The sequence below is a fragment of the Melospiza melodia genome, chromosome 4, assembly GCF_035770615.1.
Source record: "Melospiza melodia melodia isolate bMelMel2 chromosome 4, bMelMel2.pri, whole genome shotgun sequence".
Taxonomy (NCBI): domain Eukaryota; kingdom Metazoa; phylum Chordata; class Aves; order Passeriformes; family Passerellidae; genus Melospiza; species Melospiza melodia.
Window position 1 is genome coordinate 75,834,146 of NC_086197.1, and position 27,247 is coordinate 75,861,392.

Sequence of the window (27,247 nt, forward strand, 5' to 3'; positions counted from 1 at the left end):
ATCACTTACAACAGCAGAAAAAGCCTAGGTACTTGCTCACTTATGCTCATGGCTCACAGCTTTATGGCTGATGACAAAAAATTCACAATACACTGCAAACTACATTTCTCTTAGTAGTGTTCACAGCTGGCTTTCTTAGCTTCTGCTATCTAACTACAGATGGTACATGAATTTTGGTAGCCTCATAAGTCTCACAAGCACAGTCAACTGCTTTTGCAGAGCATTTTTTAATTCTAGCAGAGAGGCTGGCAGATCTTCGAAACTAATTACAATTCTTTGTGCTGTAAGTAGAACAAGTTTCCTCAAAGGCTTCTGCCAGAGCAAACTGCTTGTTGGCTTCACCCTCAGCATTATATCTTCTGCTTTCCTTCCCCTCCTTGCTCCTAACCACTGACTCCATCCATCACATTCCATGCTCACTAAGTTGTTATTATTAGGCCATTGCCTCTAAATACTCCTCCAAACCTACCCAAAATTGGGTAGCTTTGGAGTAATACTCAGAGTCATTTTCAGCTCACTCATGTCTAAAGCACTGCCCTAATGCATCAAGGCACTGAAAACAGTGCATTGAGAGAGTATCTTGACAGTCCTGGAATTCTCTTCCATATAAAACCAGTAAGCAGTTGATTTGGTTGGTCATGCTTCATCAACAATCACCTGCCACCTTAATACATTCAAAAACTGTACTAAATGAGCTCACTATAACTCTGGCTTTGTTCTAGCCCATAAATAACCTCTTCTTCCTAATCACTGCATAACTGAGCTTTCCTATTTTGATTTCCACAATCAGGTGACCTCTTCTTTAGGTGAGGGAAAGGCTGTGGATGTTTTCTGATGAACTCTACGAAAGCCTTTGACACCATTTGCCACAGCATTATCCTGGAGAAATTGGTTTCCTATGGCTTGGATGGGTGGATTGTTGCGGGGAAAGAAAACGGTCTGGGATGGTTGGACCCAGAGAGTGGTGGTGAGTGGAGTTACATCCAGCTGGCACCTGGGCATCAGTGGGGTACTCCAGGGCTCAGGACTGAGGCCAGTCCTGTTTAATATCTTTACTGACAATCTGAATGAGGGGATCAAGAGCATGCTCAGTGAGTTTGCAGATGACACCAAGTTAGGCAGTGGTATTGATCTGGTGGAGGGCAAGCAAGGCTCTGAAGAGGGATCTGGACAGGCTGGATCAATGAGTCAAGACCAATTGTATGAAGTCAAGGCCAGGTGCAGGTCCTACACTTGGGTCACAACAACCCCAGGCAGTGCTACAGGATGTGGGAAGAGTGGCAGCAAAGTGGCCTGGTGGAAAAGGACCTGGAGGCGCTGGTTGACAGCAGCTGATCATAAGCCAGTGTGTGCTCAGGTGGCCAAGAAGGTCAATGGCATCCTGGCCTGTATCTGAAAAAGTGTGGCCAGCAGGACAAGGGCAGTGATTGTCACTCTGCACTTGGCACTGGTGAGGAGCCACTTCAAGTACTGTGTTCAGTTTTGGGTCCCTCACAGCAAGAAAGACATCAGGGTGCTGGAGCAGGTCCAGAGAGGGGCAGTGAGGCTGGTGAAGGCGCTGGAGCACAGGTGTGACGAGGAGCAGCTGAAGTTCTTTTGAACTTTCTATTAATTTCCTGGTCTACACCTGGGGCAAGGCTAACGACAAGGAGGATTACCAGGGAAAGCAATGAAGAAAACTCGAAATTAAAATCCTTGTATATTTTCTGCTGCAGGTAACAGTGGAATCATAGAATAGCTTGGGTTGGAATACAGATTTTTACAATAAAACTAACTGTCTCCGTAGCAATCTATTGAAGCAGGGGCATGCAGTAGAGTAACTTTGTCTATCCATGTCAGCCAGCAAACTGCAATTTAAAATAATGTACAAAAACCAGGCAGCTGTAAATCTTTTCTAATACGACTTTTATAGTTCAACTTGTTCTTTGTTGTTCATAAACTCATCAGTTTTGGAGAAGAAACAAGCAAAGTGTTTTGGCAAACACTGTCTGCAATCTAGAATTCATCTCACTACTTTCAGAAATCTGCAGTGGGAATTTTGGTATCTGGACCAATCACCTTTAAAAATTAAATAAAGAATCAGGCTCTTCCATTTGTGTTGCACTCATTTAAGTGTGAAAAGTATTATGTGTCATAAGAATATTATGTGTCATTCTAGAACACTGTAAAGCTTTTTGTACTTCAAAGAGAGATAAAGTAAGAGGAATAATATTTGCATAAGGAAAACGCAAGCTTTTCAGTATTCAGAGAAGTCTACACTACAGCAGGTTAAGCACCAGATAGCTGCAGGGACAGAGGTGGTTATGCACAGACACCTTGGATTCAGAAGCTACTTCAAAGGTGAATAGAGCCTGAGCTGTGGGTCCTGCAAGTTCTATGCTGAATGTATTTGTCTGCCTTTGTGCCATGTCCCTGCACTTGTGAACACTGGAGAGAACACTGCAAACTCAGAATTCACACTTCAGAGTCAGTGTGGACTCAGCAGGTTTTGCTTCCTGCTCTGTAGCACTCATGACACTGAGGTGTGTCAGCCTCAGCTTGAGAAATGCCCCTTTATATGAGAAAACATAAGGAGGTAGCAAGTCAGTTGTCTCTATGACAAAATTCATCCCCTGGCTTTACTGTATCTTTCTATCACCACTTACTCTTTTTTGAATACTTAAAGAAGAAAGCTTTTTGCAAGAAGGTCAACTTCCTGAACACTTGTACAGTAATTAAATTTAACTTATTAAAGATAAAATGGTGATAAAACTATCAGGGTTTCAGGTTCACTGGTATAAATTAAGACAACTAATAAATAATGTAGCAAACAGAAATACTAACGATATGGGAAGCTGTTTAAAATGTATTTGTATCATTATGTCACTAAGACAACTACAGCCTAAACTTGAACTCTTCTTAAGCCTATGTGCAAGTTTCTGACTTGAACCAGTTAAATTATGGAGTTCCTTTTCCCGACTATCCATATAAATAGACTAGTGGGACTCAAAAGTTTAAAAAATTACTCTTTTTTTTGTAATGAACTTAAAGGAATATTCCTTATTGGATCCTTTATGTATTTTTAAATATAAACATCTTAAAAGTAATCTTTTCAATCTTTAAAAATATATGACAAAAACCAGATCTATAAATAACAAACAAACATTAGAGTTTTCCAGATTACTTGAAGAGCTGTATCTTTTTGGGACTTGAAAAGATGAGTTAATGTTTAGTTCCTCAATCAAATAATCAGACAAACAACCAGATATAAAAGTTAAAACTAATCTATTAAATAGTAAGATTCTGAAGACTCCATTTGACTCTTTGGAAGCTAACCAATTCTTTTTTTTTTTTCTTTTTTTCCCCCTTTACATACTGCTGTCACAGGAAATGAAAACAGAACTGACAAATGTCCTTTTGAGAAATTAGTTTTAGTATTAATGTAATGCAAATTAGCTTTGCCTTCAGCAATGACGGAGACACCAAAGCTTGCATTAAAAGAAAGAAGAATTATGCAGGTGTTTACCTGAATTTAATTAGCATTTCATTATGTCTATATGACAATAATAGTATTATTTTGAGAACTGAAATTACTGTGGCTCTATCAAGTTTCAGCAACTTGATCTGCATAGTAACATAAATTAATAGAGATATTATCAGAGGGATAGATGAGGATCCTTCACCAAGAGGAAATTATGCACATGCTTCATATACCCAGTAACCTTAATATTCACAGTGAAGTATCTTTTTCTTTTGTGTTTGTGAAGCGCTGGTGAGCACGTTTCAAGCTCAGCAGCTTGGGACGCTGCTGTCAAGTGTAAACCAGCTCACTCTTTACATCCAGGGGAGCCTGAGCAAACCTGCCACCCAGTGACTTCAGCCCAGAATTGCCAGGGAGAGGGAAACTGGCAGGAGAAAAGAGAAAATCCCTTTGCTTGCCCAGGAAGGAGAAAAACCCTTAATGCTACAATACAATAACACATGAAGAGAAGAGAAATACAGAAACTACATATTTGTCTTAATTATATCCTACATAAACCATTGCATTGGATTTGCTGAACTTGTTAAAAATTCTGCATTTGTTATTACTTAAGCACTGAACCACCTAATACCTACAAAAAGTAGGATTCAAATGCAATCCTACTGTCTCCTCTGTCCCAGATAAAGACCAAGGTACCTGTGGAAGAGTAACAAGGACTATTTGCACTTGCTTTGCATTTGAAAGCCCAGAATTAAGGCTTAGGAATGCAAAACTAGAAGATGCCTCTGCTAAAAGAATTTCTACCAGTTTTGACAGATCAAATGCAAAACAAACCAAGAAATATCCTTCAGGAGGAAGGATATCCTTCAAGGTATCCTGAAGTGAATTAACTGATATTTAGATCTAAATTACTTAAAGGCCTAAGTGAATTAAGAGTTCATCTTCTTTTGAATTCTGCAGAGTATCCATCCCTACCTCTACTGAAAAAGGAAACATTCCAGCACAAGATTCAACACCCATATGAAGAGAAGCACCTCATTCTCTCCCTCTGCAGACCACAGATAGTTTGTAGAGACCAAGGTAGTCTTGAAAAGTTAGGGTTATTTGGTTCCAAAATGAAGCACTTCAATAAAGGACATAAAATACTGAGGAGATAATCAGAATTTGAGATCAGGAGTCCAGGACCACTGGCCATCTGGAAGACGAAAGAGGTAGCTGGAAACTAAATTGTCAATCTTCTAAGAGATTACATATTTTCTGAAGGCCTTATTTGGTCCCACATTTGTCAACTTGAAGTGCTTTGCTAGAAAGTGCCTTAAAAGCAGGATTAAAATTCAGAATTAATTTCCCCTAAAAGAAAAAAAAAATCCAGTTTACTTCTATTTTCATTATTTAGAGGAAACCCCAAAAGAGTGTATCAGTGATATAAAATTTTTTGCTCAACATGTTCAACACATGACCCATAGATGGAGTGCTTTCTCTTGCACTACAGATAAAGCCATTTTTACCTTCCTTCCACACCAACATAACCAATTCATTAACATTTCAACCTGCTTTTCTCTTCTATGGGACAAATTTCTTTGTGTAACAACTGTCAGGTAGCTTAAAGCAATCAACTAAATAAAATCGGACACAGACTAATTTTATTTGATCTTTTACAAGGAGTAGGTTTACTGGAGCTTTACTCTTTAAGCTCTTGTCTGACACTCAGACTCATTCCAGTCTTTATCTAAGCACAAACTAATACAATCAGGAGGCAATTCAAGCTTTTCCAAGCATTCCTATGCATCAAGTACTCTATAGGAGTGCAAATACAGACCTATCACAAGTGTGACTTAATAGCCATTTGCAGGAAATGTTTTGAAAGATGCCAGTGTACTGGAGAATAACTACATACTTACTCATTCCTGAGGCAACACAAAATACACTGCAGACTACTTACCACCCTGCTACTGAGTGTGGACATAGCCTGTCAGGAGATTTACTGCAGAAAGGAGGGTATGTCTTTGGGTTTGAATGCTTATCAGCTGATCTTACCATACTTCTACTGGCTTCCTGGACAAGGACATGTTCTCTCACTGAAAGGGAGCAATGTGGCTTCTTAACTACATCTTACAACTCAGCAAATGAGAAGGTTGAGGCAACTCTTGACTCCTCAAAGGGCTGTTTTGTTGCAAATCAGACTAAAATAGTTACACTTTCAACATATTTTCACATAGAGATAAACAGATACTGAAAGCAAAAAAATTAATTTCTTGGTCCATGGAAAATCAGATAATATTGCCAGCCCAGGAGAAGGACTCTTCAGGGGGCACTGGTACATCATTTTGAACACAGAGCTGAAACTAAATGTGGTCCCTGGTGTTCCCAGACACCACAACTACCACCAGCAACTATTTCTCTCCATACCCACTGTTTCTCTTGGGAGCACAAAAAAAAAACAAGGTATCTAAATATGAGAATTTTTGAATATTTTAAATCCAGACTAGCAGAATATTTACACAAGCAGGCAGCTTGGAGATTGCTGAATATAAGGCAAATCAGCAGGTGATTAGACTTAACAAGAAAGGATTTCTAATAGAGATATTAATTTTAAATAAACCTGACAGAAGACTCTAAAAACATAACTATACATGCAAATACGAAGGAACTATGATTGTTCTACATGCCAAAATGAGTGTCTTTGTATTAACTTGTTTAGCCTCCTCATTAACTGCTCCTCCTCAGTGTTTACAAACTGTTTGACTCCTACCCACCATCTGGCCCAGTTTCATGCCAAATTCCAGAAATACTGATGATGAAAACATGGGTAAGTAAAAATTAATGCATATGCAAACTTTTTTGAGGTAATTTGCACCCTGTTTACAATCAGGCTATCTACCTTACCAGCTATTTTCAGTAATAATCTGATGTACCAAAATACTTACATCAATTTAAATATCTGATTTCAGGTATCTGCCTGCAAGTGTCTATGTGTCTGTAAGGTATCTGAATTGTAATTCTATTTGACGTTCTTGGCCTACTGGACCTGAACCGACACAGGAAAGACAACTATTCACAACAAAGAAAACTAGGCTTTCATGTATTAAATAAGGTTCTATAGTATCTTACCATAACATTCCGCTCATAATGTTCGTGTTCTTTCTCAAAATCTATTACAAAGCCATTTAGAGACCAGATAAATGTCAGGTCTAATGTGGGATCATGGGATGCAATGCATTGCATGGTAGCATTCTCTCCAACGGTGACATCAACATTCAGCGGAGCTAAAGTAATTCTTGTAGCTTCTGTGAAGTTAATGGCAAACATGGAGAATTCCAATAAATAAATATTTATTAAAATATAAGCTCAGCTTCATAACTGTTTGATCATACATTAAACCACTCCCTCAAAGTCTAGTTCACGTTATTCACACAACTATATTTCAAAGGACCAAACTGAAGACAATAAAGAAAGCATTTTATAGCTAAAATAGCTGGCTTCTGTTAACTCTTTAAATCTCTGAATCACATAACTATTTTTATTCATTGACTCTGTCTCAAGTAGAAAGAAAACATATAATGAGTCCTACGTGACTTGTTTCAATTATAATATTTCCTATGTTTTAAAACTTGTCTCTGTAATGAATGAGAAGTTCCACTTGGTTGGGCCAAGTCAGATTTTCATTACAGCCTTGCAGGGATTGTGATCTTAATTTATCTATTGAGAAACAATATAATAGATGCAAAACAAATTGTGTAAATAGCTACATGTGAAAAAGAAGAGAAAACAATACAAGAAAAGGAAGAAAGCACATCAGCATTGAGCTTTCATGTCAATCCAGCATGATTTCTGGAACAGAGATTAAAAACCCATTTAACAAAAGACTCTTCCACTACCAGTTGTACTTCACAGACATGGGTCTTACAGAATGCTGTCCCTGTCCTTCCTGTCTGTAGTCTACAGTTATTTAGTTATTTGACATCAGATTTAAAATACACAAGGCTATCATTACTCAATCAGTAAATAAAAATACTGATAAAAGAAGGTAATTTAGAACTGCAATCATATATATATATATACGCCCTCATCTCACAAATTTCATGCATATTTCTTTAACAGCAATGCTCTCTCAAACATGCTTATACCACTACCACGACCAGAACAAAACCACCACCAAAACAAACTAATAAACAAACAACCAAACCAAGCCAAACCAAACAAAACCCCCTACAAAAAAAAAAACAAAAAAAACAAAAAAAAACAAACAAACCCCAAAAACCACAAAAAAAACCCAACAAAAAAACCCCCACAACACTAAGGACATCAGGAGACCCATTTATCTGAGTCATGGCCCCAGAATCACACCTTAGCATAAGTGTTAAGCTACCAAATAAAGGGAAATGCATTAAAATATGTCAATTTAATGGATCTTGTTCACTAATCTCTTATGGAAATATCAACCCTAAAAACCGAGATGCAGTGTTAGAACTGATGCAAACATACCCAGTTTCAACTGAGCAATATGCTTTAAAAGCATCAATTCAGTGTTAATGAGCAATTAAATTAGAAAAAGTAGTGCAATGCTGGAACAAAAATTAGTCATTTTGAACTAAGGGATTCTGCCCAAAACAAACTATTGCAATTCTGAGGCTTACCTGTCATTTCTAGAACACCAGTGCTATTGGCTTTTCCTCGGTTATTTTCTGCAAAACAGGTGTAGCGACCTTCATCCAGCTTTGTGACATTGATAATTTCCAGGCTCCCATCATCCCAGATACGTATGCTATGGAAAGTGCAAGAGAAATTAAATTCTATATTAGAAAGAAATGTTTCCTATTAGAAAGCAATGCTTCCTGTAGAACTGTCATAAATGAAAGAACGAACCACAAAAATCATTTGCAGGCTCACATCTAACTACTGGATTTATAAACACACCTGCAGTAAAAAATATTTAAAGAGACTGTGGATTAGACTGAGACATTAGATCTAGACATCAATCTCAGAATGCTGGAGCAAGAGAATGTACTTCTATTCACTTGTAGTCATTCAAGTATTTTTCTTAGAGTTTTATGGTACAATTCAATTCTTAAATCAGACTGGGTAAAGTTGGATACCCTGCTAACTCCTTGAATCTATACTGCCAGCAACATTTTGGCATATTATTCTCCTGCAGTTATACATTCTCCTGTCCCTGAAGTCTGCAAAATGGAGAATCATCCTATGGGATAGACAGACAGATACATAAGGTTACACTTTTAAGGCTCAAAGTGTTCACTGACAGTCAGTACTAACCGGCTCCCATTTACAAGCAATTCTGTTCCTTTGCTCCAGGAGAATTTTGGCTTAGGAGCAGCTTTAGGCTTGCATTCAATGATTACACGTCCCCCTTTAGCTGCTAGGATTTTCTTCTTCATAGGGTTAAATTCAAAAGTAGGAGGTGAAGCTGAAAGCAAAAATTAACACAAATACTGCTGTTAGTGATTTTACTGCAAAACAGAATTTGTTTCCAACATACAATAAAAGACAGAACTATTGAATTGTTTACAAATGTTCATTATGCAGACTAGTGAGAAAAGTACTAACGATACAGAGATGTACTTGAAGTATGTACTGATCTACAAGAGACATGAAAAATCATAACATAGTTTAGTGCTGTGTTACCCTAGAGGTTTCTTTCTACTGATTTCTGAACTTTCATCTGAGTTTAATCTAACAAGATCAAAGTCCACTGAAAGTTCCTCCGTTTCAAAAGGCCTTTTGATCAGCCCTAATAAAATTCAGATTCCTGGAGATAAATTTCTTTAACAAGTTGCTCACTCAATCATAATTCCAAAGAATAGCTGGGTTTACTTGTCAGTGGTTTTAACCCTCTCTACAAACTAAAATTGTGCCCTTCTTATTCTTTGTGGTTTTCTGTTTGGCCAGCTGGCTGTAGGTGCAGTCTCAGATGTACAAGAGTATTGAGATGGGACTGTCATAAGCACCACACTTATGTCTCTGAGGTCAGATCTTTACTTACTAATTTTTCCTTTATTTGAAACCAAATGAAAGAAAATAAAGCTTTTCATTATTTTGCGCCTTGGCATATCAGCAAGTTAATTATGCCAGCAAGTGTGCACACAGCCTGAGGAAATAAGGCTATTGTTTAATTACAGAAGTACAGAGCAAAACTCTGACCAATATCTGCATATCACCAACACTGAATTTTGAAAACGCACATTTAAAAAGTGCTCATTTTGGGTAAACCAAGCTGGTAGTGAGTACATAGTAATGGAAGACCAATGTAGATTGAAGCATTGTTGCGCAATGGGTTGGGAAAACCAAGAACAGTTTCGTTCTTGGGAAAGTCTGAAGGCAAGTGTGAGATGGAAAGAACAGCAACTACCACAGGGAAATTTAGAAAAATATGTCATACAGTCAGTGTGTCTGCTCTAATGAAATCAGTAAAAACATCAGAAATTGTTTAAAGGCTGAGAAATTTGGATCTGAGAGTCGAATTTTCAACAGGATGCTCCTCAGGAAAACACAGTGGACTCGTAACTACATCCAGCCATCAAATGGCACAGCTATCTGTGGGCAAAACCAGACATTGTGACTTCAGCGTAAGGGGTTGCAGAACGCAAAATCAAAGGGGAGAACAAAAATGAAGAGCTTCAAAAGCCAAGTAAGTGGAAATATGGTTTCTTAAAAAGCAGATTTTGCATCACAGAGGAGTGATCGTATGTGAGCAAAAAAGAAAATGCTTCTTAACCAGTTTTGCAAGCTTAAAAACTTAGGCTGCAACTCTATGTGCTTCATATAACATCAGCACTATCAGTTCCTCTGAGGGGGAACATTAGGAAACAAGCATCATAAATACAAACAGAAAACATGTCCCACAAGTTGGCAAATTTATTCCTCAAGTTGTTGTCAAAAACCAGCTAAAGAGCTCAAATAAACCCCATCTCACCTAGATTGAGTGAGAGTTCTTAGCTTCATCCTCACAGGAATCTGTTACCAAACAGTACTTGCAAATATAACTGCTATCTTACTCAAGCCTGAAATAGTAAATAGAGAAATAATCCCACTGACCCACAATCTTCAGTTCAGCATTTGCATAAATAATTCCATGCATGTTTTCTGCTATACACTGGTACATGCCGGCATCGTCAAAGGTCAGACTTTGCATTCTTAGTTCACCTTTCCGGAACTAAAACACAGAATCAATAAAATAACAAGATATTAAGACATTAACATAAACTACGTAAGCTGAAGAATCCATACCCATCCAAATTATATTTTTTTCCTTTCTCAGTAACATTGGGTTCACCTTTTTCTAAAGAAAGAGTCATTGCAATTCAATATCTAAGTTTCTGGGAAAGTTCTAGTTGAGTGCCAGTAGAGAAATTTACTCTCCAGTCCCCTGTTATCATATCAATGCACACTACTGATTCAGAAATAAGAAGCAAGGAATTAAATTAATTTTATGCACATAAATTTTGTTATGCCATGCTCACTCATCAGTACTTTCTGTTGTTTCATAATTTTATAACAGGAAAAAGTCAAAGCAAGTCCCAGTGAGGTAGGAATTTTTCAGAAGATTCCTCTGAGAGATAGTACAAACTATTTTGGTTTTAATGTAAAAAAGCAAAAACCAGTAAATCAAAGTAAGGCAGCTAAGGTGGGGTATTTTGTAAATGTAGATGTCAATCACTTTTTGAAAGATCATGTTAACGTGTTCTATTTTCTTGAGAAAATTAAGCTGAAAGCTTTAACTCTTGTATCTAAGTGCTTTGGAGTGCATGGGGCAGTGGAAGATTAAGAGAATAGTACTTAGTTGAAAAAAGAACAGATTAAGGGAAACATATTTTCTGACTATTTTACGTGAAAATGTTTTAATCAGATATTATACAAGGAATCTTTGTTGTGCTCTAAATGAAAGGTCTAATTACAAGTTATCTGATTTAGAAACAAATTATGTTTTCAAGGCAATTAACATTTCTGCTGTGTTTCATTTGGAAATCATCTTATCATCATAGTAACACGCAGCATAATCTTCTGGTGTACTACTGGAGACTTGCACACTGCGTTCTGCAATCCAGTATGCAGATTTTTTTAGTGAAAGCCAAGTTCAGTGGGGATCAGCAAGTAACTCACTTGTTAAAATATTTGTTTGCAATAACTACCAAAGCTAGAAAAGAAGCATTGTTTTTCCTGGTTTAAGTCACCTCCATATAGCAGATGGTGATATCCCTGCTCTGCCTCCAACATCATACATTCTTCTTAAGATACACAGTCAAAAACCAAGCTGCCTCATTGTCTGTTTTATTTGCCAAGAGTCACAGCTCAGCAGACACAGAGCTGCACTGTGCCCTCGTATTCTCTTGTTTTTTTAATGGCTTTTCACGTAGTGTAAGCACTACACTTTGAATACACTGTTGGAATGCCTGATCAGGTTTTTCCCAGAGAAGCTGTGGATCTTCCATCCCTGGAATTGTTGAAGGGCAGGCTGATGGAGTTCTAAGCAACCAGGGCTAGTGAAAGGTGCCTCTGTCCGCTGCTAGGGGGCTGGAACTAACAATCTTTAAAGCACCTTCCAACACAAATCATTCTATGATTCCAGGATACTAGGAGAAAAAATGTACTTTGTTTGTTTAAACCAAATATTCAATAGAATTAAATTATCAAACAGTACTTCTTTAAACTTCTTTTAAACATCACCTAAACATTTGCAACACTCTTTGTCTAGAAAAAATGTGAAAAAATACAGGATAAAGACCACTGATACTTTAAAAAATAATCTATTTTCATATCTCCACTGACTTTTGTCTTCGATTTTTAAAGACACATTCATGTTCAATATGGTAAAAAGGATTAATTTTGAAGAAAAGATGACATTTTTTATCCAGAGTGAAGAGCTTTTACTTAAAAAGGCCTAGAGAAAAAGGGGTATCTACCTCCTAAACATGTGGTCAAAAGTTAAGTTGATAAGTCAAAGCTGAATACTAAACAGCCTGAAGAAATAAGAGAAGATTGAGATGAAACTTTTAAAAATGGATTTTAATGCCTCATGCAAGTGGCATCAGGAAATATTTAGATAATTATAATTAATTTTCCTTTAACCTTTTACTAATGCATGCTTCAAAACACTGTTTCCATGAGCTAACCACTCAAGCCAGTGTTACCTACAGCAATACACTCACCGAGGCACCATTCTTCAGCCACCTAATTGTTGGAATAGGCTTGCCCGTAGCTACACAAGGCCAGTACAGGTCACTGCCTATATCCCTTTCTGTGTCATTGATATGTTCTACCCACTCAGGAGCAGCTGCAGAATAAAATACATGATGCATTGTAAATATAGCACATACATATTTAATTAGCATTATGTTGTATTAATTCCCTGCTTTTTCCATGATACTTCAACAGGAAACTCAAAGTAATGATGATAACTCAGCAATCCACCAGCAGAAAAAAGAAGTTTTTGTCTTACTACATAGATTCAGAAAAGCCTCAAACTATTTTTTATGAGAAGAAAAGATGGAATTGAAATAATGGTTCCTGAAAAACAGAAGACAAGATATCACTACTTATATTGATCTGTGGATAATTCTGTGTGAAAATTACTCAGTAGCACCATGAAAATGATAGTTAAATGACATGAAATTGTGCAAAATGTACTGAAAGGATCTCCAAGAAATTATTCTCTTGGTGCAAACACCATAAGTAAGAAATTAATATTGAAACAGTCCAGCATATTTGCTTTTGCTAAGCAAACAAACCAGTTTACTAGCTTTACTTATTATAAGCAGTAATAACCTTGTCACACTAATTCTGAGTTTGATCTTCTGTAGTTCTAGCACTCAACCAAGGATCTTAACTCAGATCTTCTGCACAGCCAGTGAAAGAGACATAAATCTTCTGAGGGTGCTTCAGATTCTATGTGCGACCTTTTAATATCATGGTTTTATGGCATAAACCTCAGACAAGAAGCCAAGTTACTTGGGATGATTTCACTATGAGCAGTAAGATACAATTTTCAGTTATCTAATTTAACCAAATGCAAAAAGGGAAGTGAGAGAGGATGAAGTAATAAAGAACTGTGCATAGCTAATAAGACAGAGTGCTAAGACAGAAAACACAAAATAAGAAAACAAGAAATCCTAACAAACCTCATGGTCTCTTTTTCTTTCAGAAATCGTTTCACTTCAAGTACTATAAATTGATTTAATTTACATTACGCATAACAGGTAACACAGAACTGTCATATAGTATATACCAAAGTGTATATACCAGCTATCCAACCAGACAATTAATACATAAATATCATGCCTGACATTTAATGCAACAATTTTGATTCTACTCTATTAACTTGAAAAGCAGTGTATGAGGAACCAACACAGACATCAACTGTGAAACACAGACATTTCTAACCTAAGTAAAGGCAACACAGATCATCAAGAATAAACTTGGTCTTCCTACCTTGTACATAAACTCTTGCTTGGTGTTTATCTTTTCCTTTATAGTTTTCAGCTTCACACTCATAAAGCCCTTCATCTTCATACTGAATATTGAAGATCTTAAGTACTGCACCAGACATGCTTATCTCAGCAGAGGCTGGCAAGGGTTCAAGGTATTTACTCCATCTGAGCTCAGGAACCGGACTTGAAAAGGTACAGTAAAGTACAAATGAGTGTGTTCAAGAACTGGCAGTTAAACTGCAGACTACAAAAAGAGCATTTGATCATGAAATATGTATTTTCATTCCCCGAAATTTGAAAGCAATTCATGCTGTACAATAACTAAAACACACTTACTTTCCAAGAGCAAAACACTCCAGTGTCACGTTTTGTCCCAGGAGAGCGTACGTGTCCTTGAACTTCACCTTGATATCAGCAGGATATACTTTTGCTCCTAATATGAAAAAAAAAGATTCTAAGAAAAGGCATGTCAGAAAGTTATAGAGCTACTAAAATTTACACAGCTCAATAGAACTTTTCTTAAAATGCCAGACAAAATTCTTCTTTAAACTGCAACAGCCTGTCAATTCATAAAGTCTGACTAAGCACTGAACTTTTACTAGTAAAACATAAGTGTTTTACTCAGCAACTAGTTATCTTTCTCTGGATGACTAATCCCAACATTTTAAACAAAATTTCTAATTGCTTTTAAAGCATGATGATGTACTCTATGTGTGGGTAGACAAAAACCCGAGTCTGTTTTTTCACATGTTTTATACTGGATGGAATATTTTTAATTATTTTGAATTTAGGCTCAATTTTCTCTCAGTAGGGGTATGAAGGAGCTAGAGCAAGCACATCTACAATTTAATGAGTGCAAAGGGATGTCAAATCTCCCTACTAGCAATCCCTGTAGGAACCCTCTTGTTCCTACAGGGAACTCCCATCAGTTCTAGATGAAGAAGGCAGTGTGAATACTAGAATATTTGGTCAAAGATCACTAATTTGAAATTACATTAATTCAATCAGTAATATGGAAAATTGTACAAATAAAAGAGTCACTGAAAAATTGATGATCAGTTTATGAGAACCTAGTGACTGACAGTCTGAAGTGGCAAAAACTAATTTGGTTCCTATTTAGAAAATGTGCAGCTCCCCTGAAAAAATGCCAGAAAATAATCCAGTAACACAAAGCCACAGAGGTGCCTTAGGAGATTGACTGAGAGACACAAAGCTCCCAGGACACTGTTGGATAGGAAATTTCATCAGGGTAAAAGGATTTTCCTCTTTCACGGGGGATTTTCTGGGGGAAAAGAAGTAAATCCTGAAGCTGTTCATCAACATTTACATGAAGTTTCTACTTTTCAGTCATACTCCTTTGAACCAATGCCAAGACTAGAAAAGATACTGAAGATTTTGGGATCAGGGCCTTATCACATAAAAGAAATGGAGATTGTGGGGATAAGAATTCTGTTCTCAATGATCTGAAAGGAAATGTGTGAATTAATCAATGGAGATTTTTTTCACAAAGTTTTCACTGTGAATAGGAATGATTTGTACCTCTGCATCGCAAACACCGAGTAACATTGTGCAGTAGCCATTATAACTTGCCATATAATTCTCCTTACAGAAACGAAAGTAGCTATAAATTAGCAAAATTACAATACAAACTGTTAAAATGCTGTGCATAGTATTTCCAATAAATACTTACGATCAGATTGCGGAATAAGTGGAATAAATTTACTGAATACACTCTTTGTTATGGAAGGGCTGGACACAAAACATGAATAATTGCCCTTATCTGATGCTTCCACATTTGCAATGTAGAGATTGCCATTCGTCTGTGACACAAATCGTCGTTTGTCCAAAGCAATGAACACTGGGAACTCATTTAGAAGCCAGCGATAACTGAGGTCATCTGGAGGAAGATACTTCAGTCAGTATTAAAACCCAAGACTATCAGCTGTTTAAACCACAGAATACCGTCTGTATATAAAACACTTGAGTCTAATTTCTAGGTTATAGATATTTTCTTCAGAGAGGCAGCTGTGCAGACAGATTTATGCATGTCTCAGCAGCCAGCTCACTCCTGACTACACTGAACACTGGGGCACTGCTGCTGTCACTGCAGGTTACTGGGGACCGGGCTACAGTGTGCACACCTTGCCCTGGGCACAACCATCCCACAGGAACTGACTGGGATGGGATGAGAGAGGCAGCTGGGTCTTGACCTCATGCAACTGAGAAGCTGGGAACTGCTCAGCAGTTTTGTGATTTAGACAAGACTTTAGAATATTTTATCTAGTAATATGTCTTCATTCATTCTTCAGTTCCTTTGAGTGCTTAAACGGAGCATGAAAAGTAAATCATTACTCCATTTTACAAGGTAAAAGAGATGCTAACAGCCAATTTGATCCCTCATGATGGAACTCCAGATGCTCAAGATTATGGTTATAATTCATGCAGAGCTCTTCAGTAGTTAATGATGAGAAAAGTCCCTTCCAGAGAATAAATAACCTCATCTCTGACCCTCTGGAGTGCTTCAGCTGTTCCATGATTTTGAGAGAAGCCCATAACCGTAGCACTTGAGGTGACTTTATTAGGCGCAATGAACAGTCAACATATGGTCAACAGCACACATTCAAAACAGCAACCTAACCTAAATGGTGATTCTCAAGCTGCACAAAAGTTACTGCTTAAGTGAATATAAAGGAAACTTGCAAAAAAAAAAAAATTAATCTTTTACTCTTCAGACATTGAAAATGAAGCACTTTGAGCTGAATTACCTGGGTAGTGATAAGGGGGTTCACAAAGAAGCACTGCCCCAACACCTTCTCGCACTTTAACCTCGTAACGTTCCTCAGGTGGAAAGGGATCCAGATCTAGTTTTTAAAAACACAAGGGGAGGAGAAGAGGGTTTTTAACTACAGTAACTTTTTATTATTATCATCTCTTTCTGTCCTGTAGCGATTAGTATAGAAATACACCAATGCATGGCAGATAGAAACTAGTTGACCCCTAACGCCAGTTTTGCTTATTTTTCATTAGCGATGCATTTTTTGCTATTTTTGTCATCATAATTTTAAATACCAGGGAAAAGAAAAAAGTGATGCAGACTTTATCTCTAAGAGTAGTTAGGCTTAAAAAATTATAATAAGTGTTAAGGCACTGGATCTAAAAATTATGTACAGTATTCTCAGATGGACTAATTGATGAAGCATATGAAAGAATATGGGTTCTGCTCCACGGTTTCAGTAAATTTGACAAAACAACAAAATTAAAGCTGGTCAAGACTTTTGAACTTTTCTAAATGGTTGTTGACATTTTTCAATCAGTTTATGCATAAGCAAAAGAAAAAAACTTACACTAAAGATCAGACATTTTCTCTCCTAATTTTAGCAACTCTATTCAGTTCTTTAGAAACATTGTTTGTAGAAAGAAATGTTTTTATAGGTGATCATTAAATAGGAGAAAGGAAGAAATACAACAGTATAAAGAAGAATGAAAGCAGACACTTTTTTAACAGATATTTACTAGTTTCCAGTGATCTTTTCACTATTCCTTGCCTCTTTACCCTATTTTAGTTTACATATTGAAGCACTGTATATTAGGGTTCTGTTCTACATAATTTCTCAGTATACTATCAACATGAAGCCAGTGAGCTGGCAGGCAGAAGGCATACCTCAGACTGTTTTGGTTCTATTTTTTTTTTAATCTATTAGGTTTCTTGGTTTATTTTTTTTTATCCTATTGATTATTCAGGACTGACACGACTGAAGCCGGCTTTAGGTACAAATAAATATCCCATAAATTAAATGTTGATGTTTTCTCCATTAAAAAAAAAAAAAGTCACAACCTGGCCTTCAATTTTTTGTTCTAGAAGATACCCTGGCTAAATACAGACTAAAACTATATCAACGATGATACGATCCTAATCAGCTCATTATAGCTTCTGACTTTCTCTAATATCTGTAGTCCCACAGTCTCACAAGTATTATCAGATAGCAGAACTTTTCACTAAATGTCTGATCTTCTACAGCAAGGAATGAATTCTACTTATGGAGGCCAGTTAAAAACAAGAGGAGCATCAAACCCTTAGTGTCAGGGCACCTACGGCTTTGTGAATGGAACACAGAGTGGATTCCTTTCTTTTGGGATTCCTTTTTGTACCCTCTGATGATAAAATATATCTGGGGAAAAGGCGACTTAAGTCAAAATTAAACAGAAATCCCAAACACTGTCTTAAGTCCATAAAATTTTGCATTATTCTTCATTTAGTATATAAATTTTTTGTAATTCAAGTATTTGGTCATATGCAGGTCTGTACATGTACATATCCTCTCAAGACTAGCTCATCACTGTCATAAATTGACAGAAATTTCCCCCAGCAGGGTTTTTTCACTGTAGCCTAGGAGTCAGGGCATACTTTACCAGCAAGTGCTGTGCCTTGCCCCTGCAGCTGTGCTTGCCCTGCACCTCATCACCATATGCCCTCACTCAAGTCTTTCTTCTGTGATCCCTCAGGTCCTACCCTGATTTTAAGAGAGTCTGGACATTATTATCGCCAGATCTGGCTCCATGAGCTTCTTCACTTCATAATTTAACAATTACTCACTGGGAAGGCTGCTATGTCATGTCAGCTGAATGTAAAGAATATAAAATGCTTACAAATTTATTTTGTGTCGATCTCTGCAGACTAAGGCACTTAAGATGCTTTTTACAGAGTAGTACAGATACAGCACACATCAGAAGAATACACCGCAGTGTAAAATATTGGGCTAACCATAATTTTTCTATATTCTGACATAAACAACACTTACATCCAAAACTCAGAGTGGCTTCACTGCTTCTGACAGTTCCAAAGACATTTGACACTACACAGACATATTTTCCAGCATCCCTTGATTTCTCTGGATTATTGATAACAAGTCTGCCTCCCACCATGCTGTACCGCTCCTTTGTTAAGTCAATATCCCAGTTGTTGAGTTTCCACCTATTAAAAAAGAAAAACAAGATGTAAGATTGGCCCCAAAAAGCAACCTGGTAAGAAAAATGATGTGAACAGTAACTCATAAATTCTGACAAACTATGCAGGAAATTTATTAATATACTTCTATACAAGTTTTAGGTTTTCCTTCAGCAAGATGCACAGATTTGAACTCCAGAGGTCTCTTAAACATATCTCAGTTCTTCCTTCTTAGAGATGGGACATACTTTGTAAAAACATAGTTGCTGGCCAAGCAGTAAGAGATGCTTGAGCTGGCTGTGAAGGAGCTAGCCAGTCACCAAACACACAGATTTTAAACATATCTCAAATAAATATCTAAGTTCAGACTAGATAAAAATATACTCCTTCTGCACTTTTAAAGTATGGGGCAATGAGAGTTTTTTTAAACCTGCTGCAGATAATGAAAATGCTTCATAAAACATAATGTGCCAGTAAAGTCAGTGCAAAAGCTGTGGCATCCTTCATAAAAGACCTACTTAAATTGCTGGACACTCTTCCCTGAGTAATGGTAAAACCCCACAGCCAATTCACTGAATTACTGCAACTTTCACTTCAGGGATTAAGGGAGAAACTGGCGGCCCAGTTCTGACCGATTTTTACTTATTTTAAGAAATGTTTAAAAAGACGGAGTGGCTACCAGTGCTCATGACTTATATTTGTGCCTGTTACTGCGTCCACAAGAGGGAGCCTGTTACCTTAGAAAGGAACTGCCTGCCTCCTATGCGCAAATAGCACAGATGCAACTTAATTACATTTAAAGATCATAGCCTTATTTCTGCATAAATATTTTCTTTTTTCATAAGGTAAGGTTAGGCATTAGTATTTGACAATGATAATACACACACCACCTGTTCATTCACTATTGAACATATACCAAAATATGCAGAGTTCTCATTTGGAAGTGGAACTTGCTATTGTCACAGAAATAAACAAAATAAAAAACAAAAAGCAACAACAACAACAAAAAAACCAAACCACAAAAACCAAAACAAACCCAAAACCAAAAAAAATCAAATGAAATAGAAGAACTTGAAAGATGAAACAAATTTTGATCTTATAGAGTTCTAGAGGTATCACTTCAGTCCTGTTAGACATACTACATGTCAGTGATAGAAAAAATGAATACATCCTCTATTCAGAAATATCTAGGTATAAATGTGCTGAGGACAGCACATCCTCCAATGAAAATGGTGGGAAGGACTTATTTACCTCTGAGATAGAAGAATTTTGACTCATTAACTGCTAGAGGGATGAGATGAAGATAACATATTGAGGTATACTAAAACTAATGTGTCAGGAAATAAGAAAAGTGGCCTTATTCTGTACTGCAATTATCATCTCATCACCTATCAGTGCTAATTGTCAGATCTGCTCCTAGACACAGAAGTTCCGGAGGTGCAATGCAATTCTTTGAGTGTTTCTGCTAGTTCAGATTTTGCTGAGCCCACAATAGATAAAGAAGAAGGTAAAAATTTATTTAGAACCTGTAATCATCTATAGATGGTGTGTTTACAGTCTTGCAGACAGAGCTGGGGGAGTCTCTGGACCAACTGGAAGGGATGGGGAAGTATAGCAAAAGGTATAAAATCTTAGCATATGTAATCTCTCTACACTTTCCAAGCATGGCAAGAGGAAGTGAGTGCAACAAAATGTCATATTCTGTACGGTGCTTCTGTACAGGCAGACAACCTGTTAGCAGATTTTTAGAAGTGGCAATGAAGATGAAATAAGCTGTTTTAATGGAGGAAGACCATAGTTGACCACAACACTGTAACAGATTTAAAATAATAGCCAGTAGACTTGATTGGTTTTTCTGTTCTAGAAACCAGTCTGGGAACACACATAAGTGAGTATTGGGGCAGATCACAGGGTAATTTACTGAAATGGATCTCTTTTGCTGGCAAGATAGTGTGTCTGTCTTTAGTACAATTATAGCAGTTTTGTGCCTATGATCAGGTTGTAATTTAGTCACAGTCTTAATACTGATAACCTTAAGTACATTTCTCTTCACACTATGAGCAGATAATGGCTGACAAACTCATATTAATGTACAATAAATCATTGCTTTCTGCAATATTATAATTACTGTGAAAGAAGTCCTGTGAGAATCTGTATTAAAACTAGCTGAAATGTTTTTTTTCAGAATGAAGCTTTTTATGTCTTCAGTAGCATAGATGACACATTTTTGACCACTGCCCTGCAACACAGAGGATGCAAAGCCAACATGGGATGTAGAATATCCATGTCCAACCATCAGTACTTCTCCTTTCAAAGCAAAATATAATAAAAAAGCCATTGAGAATCAAAAAGAACAAAGACTCAAATCTATACTAACCTCAGCCTAAGCTGGAAAGATAATCTCTCAATTTTTTTAAAGGTCACCTTTTTTTTAAATTCACATATGGAGCAGTATTTCTTTCAGAATCTGAAAATATTTAACGCAATATACTGTTTTTAATACTGATTAGACATCTTGGCAAATTGAATCAAGGTTGAGTCTCAGTCAAAACTTGTGTATCTGCACTTTTTTTCCTGCCTTGAACACTTTTCTCCAACTTTTTAACACAATCATTTAATAAAACTATCTGAAATAGCTGCTGAATAAAATATGCAAGATTTGTAAATCAAAACAGTAGGTATTACCTGTAAGTAGGAAAAGGAACTGCTCGAGCTCTGCAGTTCATTGAAACTTGTCCATCTGAAGATTCTTCTGGATAGATGGTATCAATGGGTTGCTCCTCAAAAACGGGTCCATAACCTTTGTTTCCTTCCTCTGAAAACAGAATAGTTTCAAATTAATCACTTTTTAACTAGCAGTCAAACTGAAGAAAAATTTGCATCACACATTCAAGAATCAAAATGTGAAGGCAAAATAGTGAGTCACTCAAAGTTAAATTCTATGTGCTTCAGCAAAACTGGAGCAGTACAGGTAACAAAAGTGCCGTCTGTGCTTCACTGATTCATGCCTTCTGAGAACCAAAGTAACTCACACTTTGTTCCTGTAATACGACCTTGTGTACCTTCTCTGATGAAATTAATTATTTGTCATGTTGTCATGTTTAGGCCAGAAGTGGAGATAATTAGGAACTGAAGGCAAGTCCCTTAGGAGTACAGTGAGATCAACTTACTTCGCAGAGACCAACAAATTCTGATCAAAAAGGTTCACATCCAAAACAACTACTCATAGTTATTTCTGATCTTACAGCCTAAACTTCTCCAATGATTTTAGGAACAATGTATTTAGGAACAATCTTTACTACATCAGACTAAAAAACCTTTATGTTAGGCGTCAAAACCAAAAACTACATTGTTTCCAAATCACATTGTCCTTCCTTTGAAGCTGAGGTATGTATTAGCTTCTACACTCCAATATACAATTTTAAAAAAGTCCTACACTGAAAATAATTTCAGTTTGGACAGCCAAGCACTTAAAGGTAAATAAACGTAAAACAGGTTTCAACACAACCGTATTTTTTAATCTTTATCCTTCATTTGTGGATGCTGTTGTAAAGTTGGTAGGGTCTGCTTTTGAGCAATGGTCTGCTTTCTTTCATATTTTAAAGCACAGCACAGTATAAAAATGTACATATTGCTAGACCAAAAGAAGAACTAATTTCAGACTGAAAAGGCAAGATTCACATACTTGCTCAGAGACTGGAATGACTAAGCCAGAAACCTGATGGCATGTTCTGTGCAGTTCTTAAATATGAGTACAGAATAACAACAGTCTCCAGCAGCAAATCTCCATATCCCATGCAGCTGACTCTTCACCTTAGGACTCAAACAACGTTACAGAGCACTTAGGCATTTCATGGCATGCATTTTTAATGCTGCCAGCACTATTAATTATACTGAGTGAAAGCTGCTTCTCACACCTATCAAATGTGCTTTATAAAGGCACTTCTGCTGCCATCTATTATGAATCTGGTTTCAGGTGACTGTCTGTGCAGAATAAGATGTGCACACTGAATTTCAGGCATGGCAAACAATAAACCTTTTATTCTCAGCCGCAAGACCACACATGATGGACCAGTGATAAGAAAAAGCACATGGGAGAAAAGAGAAGAGAAAGGGGCTGTGAAAAGATCTGCAAGAAATGTTCACACTTTAAGTGAAGTACCATGGCTGTGGGACAAAGTTTGGAGAGTGACAAAGGGAAGACTAAGAGTACAAGGAAAAGCATCAGCTCACTGAAGTAATGCCTACATGAAAAGGAAAAGTAAAGAAAGAAGAAAATGGATGTATTAGGCAAACTGAGGATGTTATGAGCACATTTCCTATGTTTGGATCCTGCTTTAGACAAGAGGATGGACTATCTGACCTCTCAAAGAGTGCCCTATGTTTTGGGTAAATTTCTTGTGATTTGTATTTTAAATTGGAGCAGAAACAATCACCTGACTATTAGAGGCATTCTTCAGTGAATTCTGAAAACAAGACCCAGACCTTTCAATATTGCTAAAATGTATTAGGAAGTCTGTGAAAAGCCCAAGAAAATCTTTCCTCAACTGATGAGACTACAGATCCTGTATAAGAATCTTTCCCTCTGGAAGGTGGTCATGTAATTAATTCTCCAAGTGACATTTTCTAATGGGTCTTCTCCTTCTCTTTCTGTTTCCTGTACACCTATCTATTTCCCTGGTACTCAACATTACCAAAATTGACTGCCTGAGACAGTTGTTGGGTGTGAGTATTGATCTACCTGCAAGTGTTGTATCCAATTACATATATTAACATGAGAGAGGGACAAAGATCTGTTGAAGTGGTGCATGGCTGGATTAACCTTGAGTGCAAAAGGGTGCTGCACGTAAGAGCCCTGGAGTCATTCGTTATCAGTTTAACTAAGTTGCCAGGCTCTGCATTAGCCTTGCAAGACCAGAAACCATTTGATATTTAGAAGTAGATAGTCTGTTTTGAGTATGTCAGAGAAATGAGGACCCACCCGTGTCTTAGAAGCTCATGCTCAAAAACAAGATGGTCTGCGAATGAGCCAAATATCTCTACCAGGCATGCAGGAACAGAAAATGGCACTTCCACATTTCTGAGCATTGTGATCACCAAACACATTATGATTATTTATTTATTTATGAATGTCAGACACTCAGCAATAGCATGTAATGGTCTTCTAAGATCCAAGCAGGAACAAGAGAGACAAGGTAAATAGGCATTAAGTATATTCATCCACTTCTTTTTTTGGAAGAAAATTATTATCTCTCTTTAGAAAACGTGAAAAATTTTCTATGTTGTGATAAAAAGCTTTAAATAATGTAGATTCTAGCCTCCAGTTCAGAAATACCTTTTTGAACCTACTGTTCTGGAAAATGTCCAAGCATGAATAATTTAAGGTTTGGGGGCTTGATCGTTTCTTTACTTCTCTAAATCATGTGGGAAAAGTTGTACTTGGCATTTATGGGAAGTTTATGTGCTGAATCAGTAATGTGTTCATAGTGAAACAATTCATAACGTACTGTGTGCCCATGATGGAGAAGAGAGGGTAAGTGTAAGCCATCAAGATACTAAAGGCAAATCACTCTCCAAGAGCCAGTCAGCACTCAGAAAAGGTAACCACTCCAGCACTCCCAGTTCATATTATATGAAAGATGAAGACTGTCGTTGGGAAAGCTGCCTCTATTTATCTGGACTCAAAGGAGCAGGAGAATAACTTCTATTTCCTATGTTCCACTGAGGACATTGAAGAGCCCCATGGTTAATGATACAGTTTCTCCTTTACAACAAGTTTCAAGGATGAAAACCTCCAGCCCCTAGCAGAGCAAGCCTCTCCACTTGTGCCTAGCAGAGTACAGTTTTCTTGTCTTCTCATACTGCCAAGAGGAATGTCAGCCAATACTAATTATCATATTTTAAACATATTCCCATTTGTGTATTCAATATTTAAACTTTTAGGTGGTTCTTCCTCAAAAATTGAAGTGTTAGTTAAGAAGTGACTGAAGAGCCTAACATGTTGATCCCATGGGAAAGCCAGTGACCAGTAAATTAGGGATGAAGCTAAAGTGCAGTTGTTATTCTCCACAATCTCCCCACACAAGCCTTCCTGGTGCATATATCAGCAACACTCTCCAAAATTCAGCATACTGTCTAAAAGCATCCCCAGGTACTCATCAAAACAACTGTGTTGCACTGAGAGGCTCTGCTGCTTACTGGCTTTCTTACTTTAACAGCCTTCTCTGAAGTTTCGGTTCCTAATGATTTTTGGAACTTTGGTTGCCTAAAAAGCAGAACAGTTTAGACATTTTTACCCCTGGACTATTGCCTCATTTTGCACATTTCAGGATAGTTTACTAGAGTGACAAGCTGCCTTTTAAGGCATGATCTGACCCAAACTCAGATACTGTCTGGCTCTACACTACCAAATCCCAAGGTAAAAAGTAGAACATTTTATGAGAAACAAATTATCAGAGGGACATTTTTCAATATTGATTCCTTTCATAGCCAAATGTAATCTACTATTCATGAAGCACAATAAAATACAGGGTCTTTGCAGTTTTTGGTTAGTCTTTTGGAAGAATAAAACAAGCTGCAGCTGAAGAACAGCTTAAGAACAGCTGAATCTTTTGGTGATAGATTAGTATCCCAACTGAAGACACACTGGAGTTCTCTGATTTACCTGGGAAGTAGTGGATAACAGAAAAGTTTGAAATTCAGACTTAGCAACAGGATATTAATCTAAAGGAGAATCAAAGGCAACTTGGAAGTGCGTTGGAGAAATGTCAGGGGGAAGTGGAGAAGAGTCAAATATTATCAGTAATAGGCATGAAATAACTTTTTTGCAGTGGGCTGACAATCACTGACATGTTCCCTGAGGAGTGGTTTGCTGCTCTCATTTGCCTTGCACTACTCAAAGTGCACTCTGAAAAGCAGCTCTTGTAACAACAGTCTGTTCTATCAGTAAGTGGAGACCGAATTATTTATGGCTTTTTCACCAGTTTATATCTGCAAGACTACATTTCAAGCACTAATTTACCTGGAAAAGAAATACTGCTCCTGTCTCATTGCAGAAGATGATCTCTGCCTTTACCTTTGATGCCTATACCTCTGATTCATAAAATCTTTGCTTCCTTTCAGTTAAGTAAGTACACATTTGCCACCAATGAGAAATGGCTAGTCAATGCAACAGTTCTCAGTTTCTGCCTCTAATTACCACAAAACAGAACTGGCTAAAAAAGTCAAGGCGTTTACTCCAAAGCAAACTAAAATTCTAAAAATGTATGTATTTCATTTTGAGAATTTTTTTAGAATTTCCTGCAGTGAGAAAAAGAACAATTTTAAAACAAATAGAACTACTCAGCTTTTAGAGTCTCAGAATCCCTGTCCTCTCTTCAGGCCCAATTAGAAACATCTCAAGTCACTGCAGCTTCAGGTTGCTAGCTCTATGTTTCCCAAATACTTCTAGCTGTTAAAGTCTGAAGGCTCTCAATGCTCAGTCAAATACATGAATCCTGAATACTTTCAGGTTTTTTTGGCCAATATTTTTGAACCTGGGGACACTCATAGGGTGAGACAACTTCTCAAAACATTGCATCTACAAGCTATCACTTTCCTGGGTCCAGAGCAGTTAATATAATAGTAGGTCTGTTTAGGAAGCATGGATTGCAAAAACCTAGACTACAGAGTCACAGACGAGCTTGCCAAAGGCAATTTACAGAGTAGAACCACCTAGAACTGCAGATCAGCACCACAGAAGGCAGGAGGAGACGAATACACTTCCAAAGAAAGTGTGTTTTGCTAAAAGGTGCTAAAACAACTTCTTAAATACTCTGCTTTCAATATCTGTTTCCAGTTACCTTGCCTCTTCACTCTGGAACTTGGTCTGTCTTCCTATTTTAATGAGAACTCATGATCTTTACTCAAAAACTGTCCCCAGTTTACACATCCTCCATTACTGTTGACCTTGCCAGCATTCCCCTTGATAACATCCTGTGTGAAAGAAAACCTCCCAGAACTTGATCACTCTACTCACTTCTTTCTCTTCAGTATCTTTCAATTTTTAACCACACTGAGAACACTTCCAAGCAACCTGTTATATTTCATCTTGGTTGCAGATACATATTGCATACTGCAGATACACATTTTCTGGATACAATGGCATTTTCATTGCCAAGACATACATTCAAGACAATTAAGTCTGACTGCCAGCAGCTCTCAAACCCATTTGAAATAAGAAACCCTCCAGCAAGATTCAAGTGCTGGGGCTGAGCAAAGACTGCAACATCAGATTTATATAACCTAGATGGGTACCATAAACCCTAGATGATAGAAGCAGACTTTCTCTTCACTCAAAAGGTTATTTAATGATTTATGTGAATTTATTGATTTAATGATTTATGCGAAGTAGAGCAGGTC

General features: G+C 37.2%; 1 protein-coding gene across 1 annotated transcript in view; it reads right to left on the reverse strand.

Annotated features, from left to right (window-relative positions):
- CNTN1 (contactin 1) overlaps positions 1 to 27,247 on the reverse strand; it is a 204,600-nt gene that overhangs the window by 39,615 nt on the left and 137,738 nt on the right. The window contains exons 4-14 of the mRNA XM_063155209.1: positions 21,533 to 21,662; positions 18,702 to 18,874; positions 16,668 to 16,763; positions 15,593 to 15,799; positions 14,239 to 14,335; positions 13,904 to 14,085; positions 12,625 to 12,749; positions 10,514 to 10,631; positions 8,735 to 8,885; positions 8,098 to 8,225; positions 6,572 to 6,747 (exon numbers count right to left, since the gene is read on the reverse strand). Coding sequence (XP_063011279.1) covers positions 6,572 to 6,747; positions 8,098 to 8,225; positions 8,735 to 8,885; positions 10,514 to 10,631; positions 12,625 to 12,749; positions 13,904 to 14,085; positions 14,239 to 14,335; positions 15,593 to 15,799; positions 16,668 to 16,763; positions 18,702 to 18,874; positions 21,533 to 21,662 — 1,583 coding nt within the window. The remainder of the gene's footprint in view (positions 1 to 6,571; positions 6,748 to 8,097; positions 8,226 to 8,734; positions 8,886 to 10,513; positions 10,632 to 12,624; positions 12,750 to 13,903; positions 14,086 to 14,238; positions 14,336 to 15,592; positions 15,800 to 16,667; positions 16,764 to 18,701; positions 18,875 to 21,532; positions 21,663 to 27,247) is intronic.